At 34.4% G+C, this 22,206-nt stretch overlaps 1 protein-coding gene and 1 long non-coding RNA gene across 7 annotated transcripts in view; one reads left to right on the top strand and one right to left on the bottom strand.

Annotated features, from left to right (window-relative positions):
* LOC138710171 (DNA-directed RNA polymerase I subunit RPA1-like) overlaps positions 1-22,206 on the bottom strand; it is a 121,676-nt gene that overhangs the window by 52,928 nt on the left and 46,542 nt on the right. For both annotated transcript variants that reach the window (XM_069840805.1, XM_069840806.1), the window contains 5 exons: positions 12,638-12,923; positions 11,380-11,508; positions 6,686-6,847; positions 3,140-3,333; positions 893-1,112 (listed from right to left, as the gene is read on the bottom strand). In XM_069840805.1, the coding sequence (XP_069696906.1) occupies positions 893-1,112; positions 3,140-3,333; positions 6,686-6,847; positions 11,380-11,508; positions 12,638-12,923 (991 nt within the window). The remainder of the gene's footprint in view (positions 1-892; positions 1,113-3,139; positions 3,334-6,685; positions 6,848-11,379; positions 11,509-12,637; positions 12,924-22,206) is intronic.
* On the top strand, positions 16,291-21,911 carry LOC138710174 (uncharacterized). Of its 5 annotated transcripts, none has more exons than XR_011335137.1 (5): positions 16,291-16,955; positions 17,920-18,076; positions 18,177-18,592; positions 18,694-19,240; positions 19,490-21,911. It is a non-coding gene; the product is annotated as an uncharacterized lncRNA (long non-coding RNA). The 5 variants fall into 5 exon arrangements; XR_011335138.1 differs by having other exon boundaries at positions 17,920-18,592; positions 18,694-18,816; positions 19,033-19,240; XR_011335136.1 differs by having other exon boundaries at positions 17,920-18,427; positions 18,691-19,240.

The following is a 22,206-nucleotide window of genomic DNA, read 5'->3' as shown; positions in this document are numbered from 1 at the left end:
ATTGGCACATTTGGGTGGTAACACTGGTTGCAACCGCAGCAAAAGTTTCAACAAAACCGATATCAAAAATGCTGCGGCTGCAACCCTGAGAACCCTGTTCACACGTCGATACTTTTAAGCTGCACGCTGCATGGAAAAGTAGCGGGCAGCAGGTTCGGCAGCCGCTACTTTTCAGGTTGCACCATTGTTCACACGTCACAGTACAAGAGTTGCGCAGTTTTTTGTACTGCATCGCTGCAAACGTAGCGACGTGTGACCGGACCTTTAGATGTCTTTCAGGAGAATGCAATCTGGCGGCATGTATATTTATATTACCGACGGGAGGGGCAACCTAAATTACAAAAGCTGCAAATTTTACTTCGAGATGCGGATGTTTTTCACAGCAGTGTTTCTTCCCTGCACACTGTCTTAAAGAATTTAGGTTTCAAGTATAAAAAAATCAATGGTCGTAAGGTATTAGTGGAGAGAACTTATCGCTTACACAGTATATACCATAATCGCATTCATTCATATGTTTATTATTATTATTGTTGTTATTATTATTGTTATTGTTATTATTATTATTATTATTATTATTATTATTATTATTATTATTATTATATTAGTCTGGTCAAAGACTACCGTATGATACAAATTTATGAGTTTATGATTTCATGTCAGCTGCTTAGTTCCGACACGGCAGATAGGAGGCGCAAAGAGCCGCACTGACTACCGCATAACTTCACAATGTCGCTCCCTTTCCGCAAGTGCAAGCGAGAACTGTCAATACCTTTCTAGTTTGTATAGACTGTAGATCCTGTCTAGCTGAGAGCGAAATAGGTCAACTTATGGCCTGAATTTGTGTTCGGTGAATGATGATGAATGCTATATTATTATACAAGAAACAACTTACTTGAGCAGCCAGAAGTCCGATGGGTTCCCCTGGATGTACGTGAGAAAGCATGGATTTCACAGACATCAGATGCCGGAACTCAGATTTCCTACAACTGTGCCTTTCTTTCAAATATTCATCCATGAGACTGTCTAGCTTCTCTGTTATAGCACCGAAGTCACGGTCTCCTTGGAACTCTGCACTCACAGGATCAGCACATCTCAGTGCCTTGTAGTTATACCTGAGATTGAAATACAACAAGCTTCAATTCCATTTCAATCCTTACAGCAGACAAAAATCATATTTGCGTAGGCCATGTTTGGAAGCACGCATAATTGTATAATCTAATATTACCGTATATATATTCGCGTAATAGACGCACTTTGTTCCATAATTTTTGGATTAAAAATCCAGGGTGCGTATTATATGAAAGGAAAAATTCTGAGTAACTACCTGACAGCCCACGTGATAATCACAGCAGATTTCGACATCAGACATTTCAGTAATATTGAAAATGATTGATTTTACAGGCCCAGAACAAAATTCAGGTGGCCCAAATTTTGTTTCTGGGTCTGTATGACTTGGAGAGCACCGACATATCGAATGCTTACGAGCAATAATAATGTGAAGTGCGTAACGTACGAAATGAATAACAAATGTAGCACAGTATAACCAGCGAATAGGGATTATAAAGAATGGACACTGAGCGAATTTTCCTGTGTTTTGTTTCTCTGTGCGCCAGCGGCTAGTTCCACTTTCAAGCGCAAGAGGTAGTGTAATCAAGCATACGCTAAGATAATAATTGAGTATAGAGTTGAGACACAGGATCCAAAAATCGCCTACCTTATTGCATAATCCAGTAATGCTTTGCTTCAAATAAATTCAAGTTAACAGCTTTTCCTTATTTCTCAGTGACAAACTAGTTGTAATAATAATATTTTATACATTATACATTATATTATAAAATAATATAATACATTATAAAATTAAGTATCGAATTCGTTTAATATTTGTATAATAATATAATATAGGTATATGGTTTTACTTCTCATAAGAGTTTTGTTTTTCCATTTTCAGCGCTATCAAATCATTACATATTTTAATTGTTGTTGGGGTCAACGTCTCAACTCTCATTATAAAGGACCTCTAGAGTCTAGACATTGCAGTTAATGAAGGATTTATTATTTTATGGATCCAATTTATTTTATTTGAGTACATAATGTACCTTACTTACTTACTTACAAATGGCTTTTAAGGAACCCGAAGGTTCATTGCCGCCCTCACGTAAGCCCGCCAGCGGTCCCTATCCTGTGCAAGATTAATCCAGTCTCTATCATCATGTAATGTACCTAGATGTATTAATTATATGTGTTATATTTCCGCTGTGTCGACTACTAGCTGGTGTGATGTCAGCGCCAACTCTAGGGAGAAAGCAGAATCTCACGCTTAGCTGGCTTGAAGGTCATTGAAATCAGTCCGGCTATATCAAAGGTACCGACGTGAAGTGTCCATTCTTTATAATCCCTATTCGCTGGTATAACCTAAAACTGAATACAAATAAAGCAGAAACTAGGTATAAAATGTAATGCGGATTTATTTTCCCTACATATTACTGTAAAAAATTGGGATGCGTACATTATGCAACAGGACCTATTACATGAGTAAATATGATATTTGCAACTGCTAAATAGATAGAAAACAATGAGAACATTTTTAGAAACTAGTTCAAGCAAATAGCTACTCGTACTTTGTGTGCAAATAGATGAACATACATACTCTGCATGTCTAGCCTACTGATGGTCATTTCAAATTATCCTTCTTACTACCAGAAATAAGGGTGACGAACAGTCACTTGACGAAAACATTAATTGATTCAAAAACCATGCTAACTTGATATACTGCTAAAATTCTGGACAAACAATTAGAATAAGGAATAAGTTGCAGAAAATTTTCAATTCGTACTGATTTTATCTACCACCTACCGCTCCCACTTCAACAAAATCTGTTGGTAGGCAGCAAGTGGTCGAATGCCAATACATGGACAAGTCCATACACACATCCCTATGCAGGCTGGTTCCACTCCACACCACTGCACACTACTGGCATTGGTCTGCATAGAACTCTCTGCATTTCCCTATTGCCAGTGAATGTGCATTCATATTAAAACACTAAACTCCACATCTCAAATTTGTAAAAATCACTTCCGAATACATAATAAACCTTACAGGACTGAAAGAAAGTTACATTTTAAATGGTTCCAATACTCACGTTTCAATTGTGTCAGTATCGCTCTCCCTCCAAAGCTTGCACATAGTTTCAGCAAATCTTGGTCTTCCTGTTTCCTTGTTCAACTTCCTTCCTTTGTATACTTTATGATCTTTCATATCAGCAGAAAACAATAAAAATGGACTAATTCTATGTTTTTGGAAAGGATTTCCATTCTTTTTCTTCCATTTACGAATCTGAAAAAAAGAAAGCGGCACAAAGTGAAGAAAAAAAATCATGAGAGAGTAAAAGAAAATCAGAGGAGTAATGACTGATGTCTATAAAATATTAGTTCATGTTACTTTTATAGGAATAATTAAAATCAATTTTCTTTACAAGAGAGTAGTGTTTCCATGATGGCCTTGTAACAACCTATACCCAGGCCACTGCAACATTGCACTTGGCAGTTTAGTGTTATGTTGGTAACGAGAGACGTGACCTTGCCACAGTGACCCTCACTACACAACAGCTGACTTAAATTATGTGGAGTTTGCTATTTTGCTCCGTTAAATTAAATGGTAATTATTATGTAACTCATTCTTTATTATTGTTATCTTGGAGAGACCTGAAGTTTTTTTTTATGTCCACTGTATTAAATTATCTGCACAAATGGAGGGTTGCCCATATATACGGACAAATCCCATCTCCTGCTCATAAAATTGAAGAATCATGTGCACCATTCTGACGCCTGACTGTTTATGGATGGATTCTCACTACGTGGGTTACCATTTTTTGAACACCTTTTTTCTTTGCAACATTTCACACCAGTGCTACAAATTATTTATAACTAACAAACAAATCACGCACATGTTAGTAACACTATGTAACATAAGCAAATCGACAACACAGCAGTGCTCCATGTGGCAACATGAGCAGCTGATAGAAAATGCTACGTTCTGATTGGTTCAGAAGGCTACTGCATAGCATTCAATTTTTTCATGGGAAGGATTGCCAACCCAACTGTACCATGTGTGTTCGTCAGATTTGTTGACATCAATCTTGTATACGTTGACGAAGTATTTCAACAGTGGGAATGGGTTCTGAGTACACAATTTCTTTCAGACAGTTCCACAAACAAAATTCCAGAAACGTGTTCAATGAACTATATCCTAACAAATGGATAGGATGTGCAGGACCCACTCGATGGCCTGTGCGTTCCCCAGACTTAAACCCACTGAATTTTCATTTGAAAGAGTATGGCATTCTACACAACGACTGTATGCTTGCATTCAAGCCACAGGGAGTCATTTTGAGCATTTCTTGTAATGTTACGCCTATCATTGCTGCAACAGAACTGTACTGCTAACTTGGAAATGCGGTACAAATGGACACTGTTCATATAGCATTTTTCACTGTTTTAGTGTGTCCTCCCCCCTGGTGACGTGGGTCCCACATATTAAGACTCACCCTATATATGTAAGCAGAAGAGAGTCTTGATTTTTGTCAAAGAATCACATGATAGAGTGGATGTCCAGTAATTTTTTTCCATCCCTTTTAATTGTGATAAAAACAGATGCCAACCCCAACACATATTGGACTGCTTACAATAAAAAAAAGTACAGAATCTTCTCAAAATAAATAATGGACTAAAAATGTCGAAGCTTATGAATCTGATCCCATAGACTACAGTGTAACATGAGCAACAACAGCAGTAGCAGCAACATTTCTTTCACACTCAAATGTCTCATAGCTACAAATAAGATTATAAATGTATTTAAGTTTGCCAATTTGTTTAAGTATCGTGCCTCTTGCTTCTTCTGAGATATTTTGCAAAGTGCTATATTACAAATAAAATTATTGCTAAATCAGGATAAAACCGTTTCAAATAAACACAGATTTTAATGCTCTCAAAACTAACTTCAACATCTTAGAAAACATATCTTTTCCAGTTTATTTCTATTCACAATATTAACTCCTTAACACTCTACAAAATCTCTGCATGAATGGAATCAAACCTAATATGTTGCTGATGAACTGACATACAGTAACTATAGTAAAACTAGTTGTATTTAGTTAAGAAATTCGAGATTCTCAGGTTAATATCGGGATACTGTGATAAAATAGATTTTGGATTTTTTGGGTGAATAAATGTTTTTTTGTTCGCGATTACTTGTCAATTAAGTTAAAAATTTTAGACATGATGTCTCTAGCAAAAATACCAAATTTTATATCACATAAAGATACAAATTTTCAGGATAAAAATATGCAACAAAATATTTTTCATATTTTGATTATTAACACATATTGGGGAGCTTGACTTTTTGCAGTGGTGTCTTATGCATATCAATTTTAATAGTGTTAAATTGGTAGTAGATGAAATGGACAAAAACTACGTTCAAAATGTATTGAAGAAATAAATCTCCATATGTTTCTGCTAATTTGAGTGTCTTGTCCAACTCCATTAAAAACTAGAAGAAATAACAAACCTCCTGAAAGAAACTGTTAAAAAAAGTACACGATACTGAAAGAAAAAATGGCAAGTTTAAAAACAAAATGGAAAAGTTTTAAAAAATAATCTAAACTTGTGTTCAGAAAAAATATTGAATTTGAAATTACGAGCAAAGTTGCCCAAGCTCCAGAAGATCAACAAGCAGACAACGAGAACCTGAGAGTTAATGTCTGCTATCCCTCTTCTGAAGTACGTTAGACTGACTTCATTTGATATAGAACAATCGTTTTCCCAGTACCGACTGTGTTCTGTGACAATCAACAGAGATTTTTAATGGATAATTCGGAGATGTCATGTATTGTGAACTGGAACTCCAAAGACATTTTGACTGATGAGGCATGGTTAATGAGTCCACACAGGCTTTTACTCGTATTTAACTAGTTAGGATTTTTAGGTGTTAGGATATTGAACATTATTATGTGAAAGATGAAAATATTTTTAATGTTTTAGCAAATATTTTTTAATTTTTTAACACATACAAAAATTAGTAATTCTCAATTTTATCACCTAAAAATCCTAAACCCAGTCATAACACTGACATCTGAAAGTAAGATTATTTATTTATTTTCCAATGGCTAGAATTGACGATCAAGTCATTTTCCCTCTAGCTTCGCAGTACAAGCTAACAAGGTCCCCAGTCTGTTGTGCAGGTGGATTTCAGGCTGGGCAGGACAGGAGGTGGTGTTTGTCCATGATTTGGTCAGGGTTGTAGCACAACACATCTGTTGGAGTGGTATATGCCTACGGTGAGCCAGGCAGTCATGTCCTGACATCAACCTAAATTTTGCAACAGCTTCCTTGCGGCCTTCATATTTTACTTCCATTGATAGTTCATCAATTTTTTCTCATGACTTCCCTCTGGCAGCTGTAATATTTTCTTGCGTGTTTTCCATTTGAAATGCTTTCTTGATTTCTTCAATTTTCCTGCAGAGGTTTGATTTGGAGTGGATTATTGTTTGGATTTTAGTGCCTTTTTTGAAAAGTTGATCTGCCATTTCATTGTCAAATAGTCCAACATGTGAAAGTGTTATTATATATTGTTGTATATAATTAATTAGTTATATGATATAATTAAGTCTGTATATGAAAATCAAAATTACCTGTTTTTTTCGCTGTGCTATGTCAGCAGTAGTTTGTTCATCATCCAACATTTCTGACGAAAAATTCTTAATCACTTTATAATTGTCTGCAAGAAATGGGATTTGTTTCTTCTTCAGAAACTGGGCTTTCATGACATCTTTCCCATCTTCACCATAAGCAAACTAAAAACAGAAACGTAATATCTATGTACATTCTTGTATTCCATGTTGCACTTTCAATGCAATTGGAAAACAGACAAGAATAATGATAAAACAAAAAACTGGCTGAACATGCACATGCTTTTTTTAAATCTCCACATTATGTTTGAACTTCATAAACAGCAGTTATTATTTAGTACTTATGTATGACACGTTGACATAAAAACTGTACACACACGTACAATATACAGTACGTAGGTGAGTTGAATGAAAAACTAAAAAAAATGTATGCAAAGATAAAAATTGCCATCCACACATATACAATATATGCAGGTGAGTAATTAACAGAAAAAAAAATGTTGTTCTAAATTCAGGAACCATTTACTCAGAAACTACTTAAGATAAAGGGCTGAAATTGTGTATGCTAATGTAAAGTATATACTTCTTCAAATAAATGGACTGCTATTTTTAAATATTTAATTCAAGTAGTGAAAATGTGGAGAGACACATCATATTTTTATAGGACAAAATAAACTTATGGACATTTGTCACATTGTGCTTGTGTAATTGAAGAAGTACTGTTTTTATTTCCCTCATTTTTTCAAATAATATGCTTTTGACAAAGGGCGAAACTTTTGAAAAATGTGAGATTAAAAATTTTTGTAACAGATGTTCCTAACTGTTGACAATCGCAAATTTTCTTTTCCAACACACTTTTCTTTCTGCCATGTCTATATTAAAACAATGAAAGATAATTTGTTTCTGTGGCCAGCTCACAACTCACCAACATTTGTTTATCACACGGTGTATAGGACATTAGTCTGTGTTTGATAGAAACAGAAGATAAAAATATCTTATATATTCATATTTATACGCGAAAATACTGTTAACAGCACTACCGAGTTAACAGTCATTGTGACTCAGTGAAACATACATCATATATGTCTGTGGATCATGTTATGTTGAAATGTACAAAAGCTCTGTTATTAAAGCAAAATAAACAATTCCTAAATTCACTAGCGAATATGCCCCAAGCACTAATGGAAAATAGTAATGGTTTGTCAAGCATGCAGCAAACATCTAAGTGCAATTTTTATGCGTAACTTAAGTTTTGTATACATTGCACAATCTTCAATAAAAGATGCCCCTTTCCTAGTAGGCAGGCAACACATTCAGCTTCAACTTGTTATGAAGAAGATTACAAGGAAGCAATGACTTCGAAAACTTTTGCATCAAAGCTAACCCCGAGTACATGAGCTCTGGAAAGACATGTGCAAGGACTTGATTTCAAAAAATGCATTTCGGAATTTCTTTGAAAAATACTGCGAAAAAAAAATTTCAGAGGAACCAACATTAAATACACACTTCATTCAAAAACAAGTTGTAAGTTATTTCATCAAGATAACCTCCTCCCCCCCCCCCCAAAAAAATATATATATATACATATACATGGTGGGAGTGAAATAACCCTGCAGATTTTTAGAGTGAATAGCTCGTGTTGTATGTAACAAAAAACTGTAATACCAGATTGGTGGAGAGTTCACAGTTTTCTCCGAAAAAAATGTTTTTTCCTAAATGTTTAACACCCTCTTATTTGGTAACTATTGCAAATTGGATTGTGATTCTTGTCCATATTGATAGAAAATCTAATAAAGAATCATTTATCCCTCTGTCCAGTTCAATAATGTGGGCGGTTTTCGTGTAAATTTAATTAAAAAACCACTGAATGATGCAATCCACATTGCAACATTGTAGCTAGAGAAGGGAGCGTAATATAGGTTTTCTATTCATTCAGCATACCCCATCGTCCCTTTCAATCTGCAAGGTTATTTCACTTCCACCCTGTGTATATATAGGGGAGAGTCGGGTAGTATCGGACATCGGTAATATCGGACAGTGCGTTTCTTTCATCTACCACCATATAGTAGTACCTGAATGACATGGTTACGTTTCTCTATGCAACATCATAGAAATGTAACCATATCAATCAGGTACTATCATCGTGTGGTAGATGAAAGAAACTCACTGTCCGATACTACCCGACTCTCGCCTATATATATATATATATATATATATATATATACTTAACATGACAATACATGCATATTTAAATCTTAACTTTAGAGACCACACTCTTCCAATAAGTGCCATACTGGCAAAAATCTAATATGACCTCGAACATAATACGACCTCAAGTTTTCAGATGTTCTATATAGAAAAATAAAAATATCTCTATGTAATAAGATTTACACTTTGTAAATGTTATAAAATGAAAAAATTCATTTTGTAACTGGAACTGGATTCTTTTTCAGATGGTAAAATATGTTTGGAAGTAAATCCCGAAAAAACAAAGTATATGATTATCTCTTGTGACCAGTGGTGAAGCCAGCAGGTGGGCCCAGGGCCACACAAAAAATATGCGTATTTTTGCGTTTTTATGGAAAATACTCAAAATTAAAACTAAACCATGGATCCAGAGCAATAGTTACAGTTGATAGCATTAAGGTAAGAAGTCAAAAATGCGTTCATTTCTTCAAGAGCCAATTTAACTGTGTTGGGTTGGGCCTAAAAAATTGTCTGGCAGTGATAAAAAGAAGGAAGCCGTGGAGGCTACTGAATTGTTACATCAGCTAGAAAAATTTGACGCCTTATTTTATTTGGTATGTTTAAACGATATTTTTGCTCTTGCAAATTCATTATTGGAAGCACCTCAGTCTCCAAAAATGGATATTAGTAAATGTTCGTCCTTCATTAAGGCAATGATATAAAACTTTTCAAAGCTCTGAAACGAAGAAAAATTCGACAATCATGTCAAGCACTACACTTTGTAATCTAGCAATTCTATCCATTGAGAGAGAGAAAAGTTGGAATTTGTTGAAGGATCCACCATCAGCGATAGACAGATTCATTGCTAGGAAATCTCAACAGCTCCAGTTCACCTTATGAAGCCTTTGTATAGATATGCCTTGCATGGTTGTTTATCATAATTTTGCATGTTATTAAATAAGACTTCCGAGAAGGAGTTTCAAGAGAGTTGACGGCAGCGGCATTGTCAGGAGATGGGTCAGGTACTTTCAAAACCCTGCAAATCTGACCCACCCAAAATAATTAGTCTGGCTACACCACTGCTCGTGACCAGAATATTGTACGAAATGCAAATATAAAAATTGAAAATTTATCCTCTGAAGAGGTGGAAAAATTCAAATATCTTGGAGCAAAAGTAACAAATATAAATGACACTCGGGAGGAAATTAAATGCAGAATAAATATGGGAAATGTCTGTTATTATTCAGTTGAGAAGCAACCAGTCTGCTCTCAAAAAAACTGACAGAATTTATAAAACAATTATATTACCGATTATTCTGTATGGTTGTGAAACTTGGACTCTCACTTTGAGAGAGGAACAGAGATTAAGGGTGCTTGAGAATAAGGTGCTTAGGAAAATATTTGGGACAAAGAAGGATGAAGTTACAGGAGAATGGAAAAAGTTACACAACACAGAACTAGACACATTGTATTTTTCACCTGACATAATTAGGAACATTAAATCCAGACATTTGAGATGGGTAGGGCATGTAGCACGTATGGGTGAATCCAGAAATGTACATAGTGTGTTAGTTGGGAGGCCGGAGGGAAAAAGACCTTTGGGAAGGCCGAGACACAGATGGGAGGATATATTAAAATGGATTTGAGAGAGGTGGGATATGATTATAGAGACTGGATTAATCTTGCTCAGGATAGGGCAACAATGAACTTCTGGGTTCCTTAAATGCCGTAAGTAAAATAAAAATTATAAATTATGATTTATTTAACGACACTCGCAACTGCCGAGGTTATATCAGCATCACTGGTGTGCCAGAATTTTGTCCCACAGGAGTTCTTTTACATGCCAGTAAATCTAGGGACATGAGCCTGTCGCATTTAAGCACACTTAATGCCATCGACCTGGCCGGGATAGAACCCACAACCTCAGGCACAGAAGCCTGCGCTATATGAACTGTGCTACTCAGGGCGACACTGTAAGTAAGTAAACCTGCTACAAAATGTCATCCTTACTGCTATCCATGTTCTTAGGAACATAGCACTTTTTGAAGCGCTTCACAGCCAATACTGATCCATGCTGTAAATATGTATTGGATCAGTACTGTGCACTTCGTTTTTTCCAATTTGGTATTGGCTATGGGTGTCAGAGCATGGTCCGTTTAAGCAATAGTCTTCAACCTTCCTAAACACCCTGGTGTTCTATTTCAAGCACAAAATGGTTGCATGACTGAGGAATTTATGGTTGACTGCTTTAGGTTTGTTGTAAATAAAGCCTTTAAGGACAACATGCGCAGAGTATATGATAAGTTAGTATAGTCTGCACGTCCTATAAAGTAGACTTCTTTTATCACTGAAAAATGCTAGGCTGCGATTATAATATTATAAGAATGGTTTTCACACAGCTGTTTCTATGCAAAAACATCGTAATAGATTTGGACCCATATTGTAATCATCATTACCGATATCATTTTACATTTGAAGAAATGAATGGTGAGTGCTTCTCATTACCATACCTGCACTACAGTGCCATCACTGTCTCTAACTGTCATGTCGTAATGAACTACTAAACCTTCCAAATGTTTAACTAAGCATCTTTGGAGATATCCACTCCTACTGGTTTTCACAGCTGTATCAATTAAACCCTGAAAATAAGAAATGATTGTGGTTAAATACATACATGAAAACAAGTATCAGTATTCTCATGAATACTGTGAAATATTGTGGTTAAATACATACATGAAAACAAGTATCAGTATTCTAATGAATACTGTGAAATATTGTGGTTAAATACATACATGAAAACAAGTATCAGTATTCTTATGAATACTGTGAAATATTGTGGTTAAATACATACATGAAAACAAGTATCAGTATTCTCATGAATACTGTGAAATATTGTGGTTAAATACATACATGAAAACAAGTATCAGTATTCTCATGAATACTGTGAAATATTGTGGTTAAATACATACATGAAAACAAGTATCAGTATTCTCATGAATACTGTGAAATATTGTGGTTAAATACATACATGAAAACAAGTATCAGTATTCTTATGAATACTGTGAAATATTGTAGTTAAATACATACATGAAAACAAGTATCAGTATTCTTATGAATACTGTGAAATATTGTGGTTAAATACATACATGAAAACAAGTATCAGTATTCTTATGAATACTGTGAAATATTGTGGTTAAATACATACATGAAAACAAGTATCAGTATTCTTATGAATACTGTGAAATATTGTGGTTAAATACATATATGAAAACAAGTATTAGTATTCTCATGAATACTGTGAAATATTGTGGTTAAATACATACATATTACTCTTTGTCCCTTGTGGCAGCTCACGAATAGTGAGATTTCTAAATTCTGTAACGATTCTTTCAAACTGCTCTAATTTCTGTTGTAGCCATGACAGATACGTGATTCTCTTTTTAAACTGCTGAATTTAAGATAGTGCATGGCCTGTAGTAAAATGTAAGGAATGACGTCTGAGCATACCTGGGGCCTCTTTAAATCTGCAGTGTTGCACTAAAATGCTTATTTCTCGAAAACCATGTATCAGTTTTACATAAAACAAACACATTCTTAACCTAAAAACCTAAAGAATTAAAGTACAAAATGAAGTCAAATTTAGAAGTGACAAAATTGATCATTTTTGGTCACTGTAAGTGTCCAGTAATACCTGAACTGTTGAAAAAGGCGTAAAATGAATAAGAAAAAAATGTGTCACGTTTATAATACCAATTTTTTTATCCGTACCTCTCTTCCAGCCATACAATAGAAAAAAAATTCCTGTGGCTTGATACCAGTCATGAACCTTCCATCCACAAAGCCTCCGCCTCTTGGCGATGTGTCGTAGCGAGGAAAGCTGGGGAGTGCCTTGCCTGACGCCATGTGTGGAGGCCTCTTGCCTTCCAGTTCAATCTGACCCAGCAGGCAGGAGATCTGCATAGCATTCACAGCTGAACCCTTGGCACCAGTCTGAATCATAAGCTGCAAGTTATTGCGGGGAAATCTCTTCAAAAGCCCCCCTGGAATGCACGCCCTATAGCCAGAACAGATTAAATGATGTTAGCACATTTTAAAGTTTTTTTAACCTGTATTTAATTTCAAATTGTAATTTCATTAACATACAATAGTTACATGCTGCATATCAGTGTGGTGTGCGGTGTCTGCTTCCTTAGGGTAGGCTTTTCTTTTAGAGAGATAACTCAATGTCACTACTACCCGACAATATTTTATAATCCAGCTTTAGAAGTATATTATGTATTACTTACTTACTTACTTACTTACTGGCTTTTAAGGAACCCGGAGGTTCATTGCCACCCTCACATAAGCCCGCCATTGGTCTCTATCTTGAGCAAGATTAATCCATTCTCTATCATCATATCCCACCTCCCTCAAATCCATTTTAATATTATCTTCCCATCTACGTCTCAGCCTCCCTAAAGGTCTTTTTCCCTCCGGCCTCCGAACTAACACTCTATATGCATTTCTGGATTCGCCCATACGTGCTACATGCCCTGCCCATCTCAAACGTCTGCATTTAATGTTCCTAATTATGTCAGGTGAAGAATACAATGCGTGCAGTTCTGTGTTGTGTAACTTTCTCCATTCTCCTGTAACTTCATCCCTCTTAGCCCCAAATATTTTCCTAAGCACCTTATTCTCAAACACCCTTAACCTATGTTTCTCTCTCAAAGTGAAAGTCCAAGTTTCACAACCATAAAGAACAATCAGTAATATAACTGTTTTATAAATTCTAACTTTCAGATTTTTTAACAGCAGACTGGATGATAAAAGCGTCTCAACCAAATAATAACACGTATTTCCCATATTTATTCTGTGTTTAATTTCCTCCCGAGTATCATTTATATTTGTTACTGTTGCTCCCAGATATTTGAACTTCTCCACCTCTTCAAAAGATAAATTTCCAATTTTTATATTTCCATTTCGTACAATATTCTGGTCACGAGACATAATCATATACTTAGTCTTTTCGGGATTTACTTCCAAACCTATCTCTTTACTTGCTTCAAGTAAAATTCCCGTGCTTTCTCTAATCGTTTGTGAATTTTCTCCTAACATATTCACGTAATCCTCATAGACAAGCAGCTGATGTAACCCGTTCAATTCCAAATCCTCTCTGTTATCCTGGACTTTCCTAATGGCATACTCTAGAGCATATTACGTATTATGTTCATTAAATTATTCTAGCAGATTTCGACAAGGAGTACAAAACTAATAAAGAAATAACACAAAATTTTAAAGAATTGCATCTTGTTTACTTGAAGGAAAACTCCATTCTTTCCTTTTGCTTTGTAAACTCATTGATAATGTCATTGTAAAATGTTGCAGAATTTTAAGTGCTGGTAGCTTCTTCTTCTTCTTCTCTACTGACATCAAGGCAGGTTGTTCAATCTTTCTTACTTTTGAGTCGATCGTTCAAGTGATTTCATTCGACTGATGCTAATGTGTTGGTTATGAACAAAACAAATGATGTCAACTCGTACAGTTCAGACTGCTGTGTGTAGTCGCTTAAATTTCAGTTCATGAGGATATTTACCACGAATAATTTTTTCATATTGATTTATATTAAAATATTGAAAATATGCCACCTACTTTTTTACCACGAATAATTTTTTCATATTGATTTATATTAAAATATTGAAAATATGCCACCTACTTTTTTATGTTTTAATTTCACATCCACGATTCTGACATAGGCTTTCCCACAGTTACAATTTCGCTTTTTCATTGAAAGAACGGCAATCAAATGATTTTCAGAATTTCTTCTATTGTGCATTAATTTTAAGTCATTATATGACACTCACCCTTCAATTTACACTTTTGCATCAATAATGAAACACTATTCACTTCAATTTTTACATACCAATACTCTTGGAATTAGAAATCACCGCCAAAGCACATCTGCTTAGCGCCTACTGGACCGACATAACAAACCAAATGGTTGCATACAGAGAGCAAGCAAGCCAACGAGGCAAGATAGAAGAGAAGAGAAAACTCGTTGCGGCACACATGATCATGGCTGTACAGTAGAGCTCGTTGCATTGCCTGCAAGACAGCGCAAAGTTAGACTAGATTTGAAAGAAAAAGTAATTTGTGTAAAAAAAATGGATATTTATTAGCTTCTGAAACTAGTAATATCTTTAAATACAATTTATTGTTAATATTAAGAAAGCCAGGTTAGGTGCAGCATACATAGCCTACCCTGAATGGACGCCATTGCTGTATATGATGATTTTTCTGCCGTTTCTTATTCTGTACTATGTTAAAGTATCTTCTATCAGGCAAGACATGAAGACATTTTAGACAAATTAACGTTGCATTACACAATTTGTATGTAATTAACATATCAACTATAATGGTCAATCACAGAATACGTATATGTCAGCACAATTTCAAAACAAATTTTAAAATACAAGCCCAATGGAAGAAGTTATAAAAATGGAATAAAGCTATACACATTACCAGGCATCTATATGACAGATTCTGTAAAATACCTCGTAACCGGCACCCAAATATCCGGCAATACCAAAACAATGGCACTTTTGGCAGGGCAAAAAAAAAAAAAAAGTTCAAACCTGCCACATTACTGCAGTCTGAACTGTCAGTGTTGCCACATTAGGAAGTTCACACAAACTTTCGTTTTCAGTGAATATTCGAACCTATATGTGTTGTGTGATGTGTTTTAATAAAGAAAATCCACACAGCTTTTATGTTTATTAATTATGTTCAGGCCATCAGTGTTGCCACATTAGGAAGTTCGCATGAACTTTCATTTTCAGTGAATATTCAAACCTAAAATTAGTGTATTATTTGTGTTGTGTGATGTGTTTTAATAAGGAAAATCCAAACAGTTTCTACATTTATTCAGTTATGAGCAAGTGACAGAGAAATAAGCTTCACATGGCTGCAGTTTCAACATTTGCACCATGAAATAGGTACATATTGGTATTTATTCAATTATCCAGCAAAATCTTGTATCCGGAACTAGTCTGGTGCTGGATAAGAGGGATTCTAATGCAATGATAATATGAAGTCTCTTTATGTGTTGCTGGAAAGGTCATGGTAAAATGATGGATTGGTAGGATGGCAGTCGAAATGGGAATAAAGCAACTCCACCCCAACTGTAATCCTTGCCCACATCTCCTTCTTCGATATCGGCATAAGCCTGCTTTTCTTTTCAACTTATATACATAATGTATATATTGTGACAGCTACACCGGGGTTCAAAAGCGTGTCCGTTGGTCGCTTAGGTGTGGCGGCGAGGGGAGCGTCTGGATGCTGAGAGGGTAGAGGGGCGGTGTACTACGGCAACGCGGCGAGGGGAGGTTGCGCGCGCATCTGGTGCTTGCCGAGAGTGGAAGGAAGCAAACTGCTATAGGGAAGACCAGGTAACTTGATACCCTAAGGGTGAAACCTAACCATTTTTCCCCCATTACTACAAATGCTAGTGGATTATGGTGATTTTCTAGTTTGAAGGTTGAATTTTCTTTTGCCAACTTCGTTTCGAATTTCGATACTGACAAATACTATAAATGGTAGTGATTTTGTAACTGGTATGTTGGCAGCCGAGGCAAATATCGACAATATTTGCCGGTACTGGAGTTCCATGAAATTAAAATTGTACTAGATTTCTCAGCCGGTTACTGGAAGATAGTGAAATTCGAACTTATTAATAATTAATTAATATTAGTATTAATATTAATACATAATAGTTATTTTATGTGTTACGTTGTGGTTATAATTCAAGAATAGTCAGATAAGTACGAATAAATATAATATACTTGGGCGTGATAATGCACGTGGGTAATGGATAGAAATATTATTTCAAATTTTAATGAATTTCTTTCGTGTTTAGATTTTTATTACTATGTCAAAAAAATGAAATAGTGTTGCAGTGACTCCTCCAAGGAAGAAAATGTGTGGCATTCAGAGTACGCTTCAGAAATCTGTAGTTCACGTGTATAATGAGTTGAAGAAAGAAGATAATGAAGAAGGAATTATGCTAACGGAGACAGCAATTACAACCAGAATAGGAAAATTATTAGGAGTAAGTATTCTTAAGCATACATTTCAAAGTGGTATTCAGTTTTAGGAGTTTGCACTAATAATTTCATGATTGTGGTCAAACAAAACAAATTTTTAAGTTAGGCCTAGATGTTTAATCAAGTCAGTGATTTTCATATTGCCAAACTAAATACATTTAAGATACTGTAATACTGCAGTAGGTGATAGCTTAAATACATTTACAAATTAGACGAACAAATAATCAAACAGCACGAAAGTAAATTTCCAGTTTTCTCTTTTAGTATTAAATTAACCGTTCAGATCACAATTTACATGCCACATCGGCCGAAGAAAATACAAGTCATATTGTAATTATTAACTTGATATTGCAGCAAATATTACATGAATGTTGGCCTGTTATGGTGCTTAAAAATAATTCAGTTTTATATAATAACTATATAACATACTCTATAAAGCATAGGAACGTTGACTCTGGCTGAATAATTTATTCATGACTGGTCTAAGTAATATTAAATATGGTGTTTCTTCAGAAAAGCTACCCCACCCAAAGTACTTGTTAAGATATAACACTCGAGAGGACGAGGACGCACTACTGGGAAACTAACCATTTCTCTTCGTCATGGACCTCTCGCATGTTATATTGGTAATTAGTAACAAGTTTGAGGGAGGGACTACAACAATGCATTAGAATATACAGGTAAGTGTCAAAGGATTTTTGTGCTGAAAGTATTTGTGGCTGTGCACTAAAACCACGTGTTCATCACTATGTAAATATCACAGAAATCAATTAAACAAAATAAAATTATGCCTTCTTTGATGTAGCTTTTCTGGAGAATTACCTAAATATTAGCCTACTTAAACCTATCGTAGACCCAACCTAACATATTGATCATTTTCTATTCATATAGCTGCAAATGTTGGTATCATGCATGAATTTTATGATATAACAATTTTTAGAAGTGTTATGTTATTGTTTGTTATTACAGCTTGGCTTTACTACAGCCACGAATGTGAGAAATTCACAGAAGGGGACCCCACTTCTGACACCAGGAAAACATAGACTACGTAAACATCCAGTGACTGATGCTGATGATTTTACGAAAGATGAAATTGCGAGATTTATTTATGACAAGTTACATAAAGGTAGGGAAGTTACAGGAATTATTGTGTTGATTTATGCAATGTAATTCTGATATTAGTCATATGTATAAAAATATGGCATAATTTTCATTTACTGTTACAGGGGAAGTACTAACAGCAGCAAAAGTTCTGGAACATATGAATGATGATTATGAAACATATTTATTTAGAGTATCCTTATCATCGGTGAAAAAAATTTTGAAAGAGATGAAATTTCTATGGAGCAAAGGGGATCCTTATACACATGTACGAGAATGTGATGTTATTCGTTTTTAAGAGAATATATAAGAAATGTGGAGCGTGAGAACCCTAAACCCGTAGTATTCTTGGATGAGACTTGGATTTTTATGAATGGTAAATTTCAATGTATTGTGAGACATTGAGTGATTGAATTTTTTTACTAACAAATAGGTTAACACTTATGTGGAATATGAAATTGCAATTAATATAGGCTACTAGTAATGAATTCAAGTGGGAACAACATGTTTTGCAATTAATAGTTTCATATTATAACTAGAGGTTAGTTATAAAATTCTTGAACGGTTTTCCTGTCTTTAAAATTTTTGTGTCTCTTAGAGTGTCAATGTGAATTGCTTGTCTCTCTCTATTTTTTTAAGTAGGATCACCCACTTATTCATGAAATAAACCAGGTGAAGTTTCCAGTGACATGAATGGTGTTATTCATAGACCAACAAATGAGGGTGGAAGATTAGATGCCGGAACGAAAGGTGGATTTATACTCGGTAAGTTATATTGATTTATATTTTACATAAATTTGGCAAGAGTAATTTTTTAAATCAGGGTACAAAAATATAAAAATTGGTGACTAAATAAAAACGTGGGAAAGCCTTTCACCAAAGAGGATCTCATGTCATGTTATGTTATGTTTTATTTTCTTTATTTAAATGCTGTGAATTCATGTGACGTAATTATATGCCCAGGTATAATTTTTATTGCAGGTGCTGATTTAATTTTTTCATGCAATTGAAAGAAAAGTCAGGACTACCATAGTGCTATGAATAGCCCTGTAGTTGAGAAGTGGGTGCAAACACAGTTGTTGACCTGAGAACATTAGGGCAATGCGTTATTGTCATGGATAGTGCTGCATATCATAGCAGACTTGTGAAAAATCAGCCAACAACAAAATGGAGGAAAGAACAGCTACTGGTGATTGCAAGTGAATATAATAGATTTGTTGTACTAAATGATAAGAGTTGATGGTGTGAAATCACCTTTTGATATTATATTTCAATATTAATTTCCATACTTTGCAGTTATTATTATTATTATTATTATTATTATTATTATTATTATTATTATTATCATTACTACTACTACTACTACTACTACTATTGCAACCGTTTCTCTTATTTCTCATAATTAGGCATACTTATAGATGCTACTTTTTTCTTTCAGGTGAAATTGAATCTACATAAGAATCCTAAAACAACAGAGCCTTGCCAATTACTGTTCTGAAGCGGCCTTGTCTTATGTGTTGTGTCTATATACAATTAATTCTTTCAGTTTTTTTTCCCCCTTTAATCTAATGAAGTTGTTGGTTGATTGATACCAAGTGTTCAGCAGTTGATGTCATTTGTTATCTTGCACTCCAATATTTAACCAGATGATTGAAAGCTGTGTAAAGTTAAACAGTCAAGACAATGATCCATATCTTCATTGAGATTTCAGAAATGGCATGGGGAGATTCTGAAATATCAGTTCTTTGTAAATATTTGAGACAATCATGGCCTGTGATAATATGAGTACTGCCACTGTAGATTTTCATAGAAGTTCAGTTATTAAATTAGGTGTATTATTTTTACTATGTATTGTACTATATTTTTGTTTCGCTTAATTGATGAATTATATATGCTGTAAATTCAATAGTAGACTGTAGGCCTATAGCTTAACTGATGAATTGTATGTGCTATAAATTAAATAGTAGGCTGTATACCACAAGTGATGAATTGTTTATGCTTGTAATGTGAAGTAATTTGCATGATATTTATTATCAATTTCTGTATATTTCAACTGATTGAATTGTTTATACTTTTAAATTGAATTAACTTGCTTGCTATGTATTATATTTTATAGCTTAACTGATGAATAATTGCTTAGGTTTGTCAATTTAATAATCTGAGAGCCATGTACTTCATATTTTTAGTGGAGCCACCAATGTAGCTTAGTCGGTAGACTCGTTGGCCTGCAAATTCAGAGCTGCACTCGAGGGTAGTTTGGATCCCCCATTTGGTCTGATTAGTTGGTTTCTTCTGAGGATTTTCCTCCATCGTGGAGCGGATGCCGGATGGCCTATTGCAATTTTTTCATTTGCTTTAGAATCATTCCGATTTTTGTTACCACATTGTCATGTTCTGATCTTGTTATTCTTTTAACAGTGTGGTAAGATGCAGGTATAGATAACCTTACAGTAATTTTGCTACCTTTCAACTACCTCATTACCTCCCACTCCATAAAGTTCATGGATCCACAGAAGTACCAGTCGTCGATGTAATTCGACCATTTTGCTTAAAATATTAAAACACTGTAAAATATTGAGATTTCATGCTGTTACGTCCAATACTGCAGCAAGAATATCTGATTTTGAGTCTGATAGTATGACAGCCTTCTCAGATTTATGAAGTTGATACTGGAGATTTTGTAAGCTTAAAAGTGTATCTAAATTTTCACTATCAAAATTAGTCAGTGTTTGAAGTTAGTTAGTTAGTTAGTTAGTTAGTTAGTTAGTTAGTGGCGTTTAAAAAGGGCGCGTCAGCTACTATGGCTATTTGCACCCTTATCTAAAATCTTTCACTAAACACAAACACAATACAATAACCAGAAAGTTTAAAAAACTAAAAAGCATTGTCACGGTTAAAATGGGGCAAACAAGTGTTTGAATATAATTCCCTGTAAAAGGGAATATACTGGTATTGTACTACAACACCACTACATCTATGGCTTGATAAACAGGATCCATCTATAAAAAATACTGTATGTAGTCACTCACTGACCAGATCATTTATCGTTTCTAATGATTTTTAAAATGTCTGGAGAAGTATCACATTTCTTAACATCATCTGTTAAAGTTAACTTATATACTATTCATTTTGAAATAACTTGGGATTGTGTTTTATTAGTAAAGTTTCCCTTGATTGAGCAAGTTTGAGTTCTCCAAGTAGAGTCAAAAAGTCTGTTGGGATTTTGGCTCAGTTTATTAATATTTGTGGACTGTGATTTTTTGTTCTAGACAACCATATTATCTGCAAATGATGAGATTATCATAAGACCTATTTCTTTAGTTAGACCATCGACATTAATATTGGAAAATGTATTCCTGAAAACAACAATGTGGGAAGCCCAGATGAATCTGTCTCTATTTACATATTTGTGACAATGAATCAAATAATCAAGTCACTGACCCAATGTAACACTTTATCATGGACACCCTAAGTTTGCAATTTCTTAAGTGATTTATATTTACAGAGCCATATGATCCTTGAAAATAAATTAAAATTGCTAAGGTGTTTTGTTTTCTGTTTAAAATATCTTTAATATCTTGACTAAAATTTAAAATCTGTCCATTTGTTGAATGTAATTTTCTAAAGTCAACTCAATAAGATGAAAGTTAGTTACTAGATTCCAGGAACCAATTCAATCTATGAAATCATCTCTTCCATAATTTTGGCTATCATACTGGTAAGTGGTATCTGTCGATAACTCGAAAAGATATTAGTTCAATAATTGCTTTTCAAAATTGATGTTATGATAGATTTTCTCCAGACAGATATTGTATTTTAGTTGAGATTACAAGATAAAAGTAGTGAGTTTGCTTGTTTGCCAACATATTAACATATTTAAGAAAATCAGCATGTGTATTGTCTGGACTTGGAGATGTTTTGGGTCTTATGTTATTAAATGAATAGTAATATTCAGTTCTTGATTAAATATTGTTATATAAAGTAGATTGTAGATTTAATATTTCTTTCAGTTTTTCCTTAATAGTCTGACGTACACAGATAAAACTAACACCCACACCACCAACTAATCTAATAGAAATTAAAATATAATTAAATGTAGAAAAAGTAATTAAAATTATAAATACACGTAATAAACCATACCCCCTAATTTCAACA

The sequence above is a fragment of the Periplaneta americana genome, chromosome 12 (assembly GCF_040183065.1).
Source record: "Periplaneta americana isolate PAMFEO1 chromosome 12, P.americana_PAMFEO1_priV1, whole genome shotgun sequence".
Lineage (NCBI taxonomy): Eukaryota > Metazoa > Arthropoda > Insecta > Blattodea > Blattidae > Periplaneta > Periplaneta americana.
This window is presented reverse-complemented; position numbering and strand designations above follow the sequence as displayed.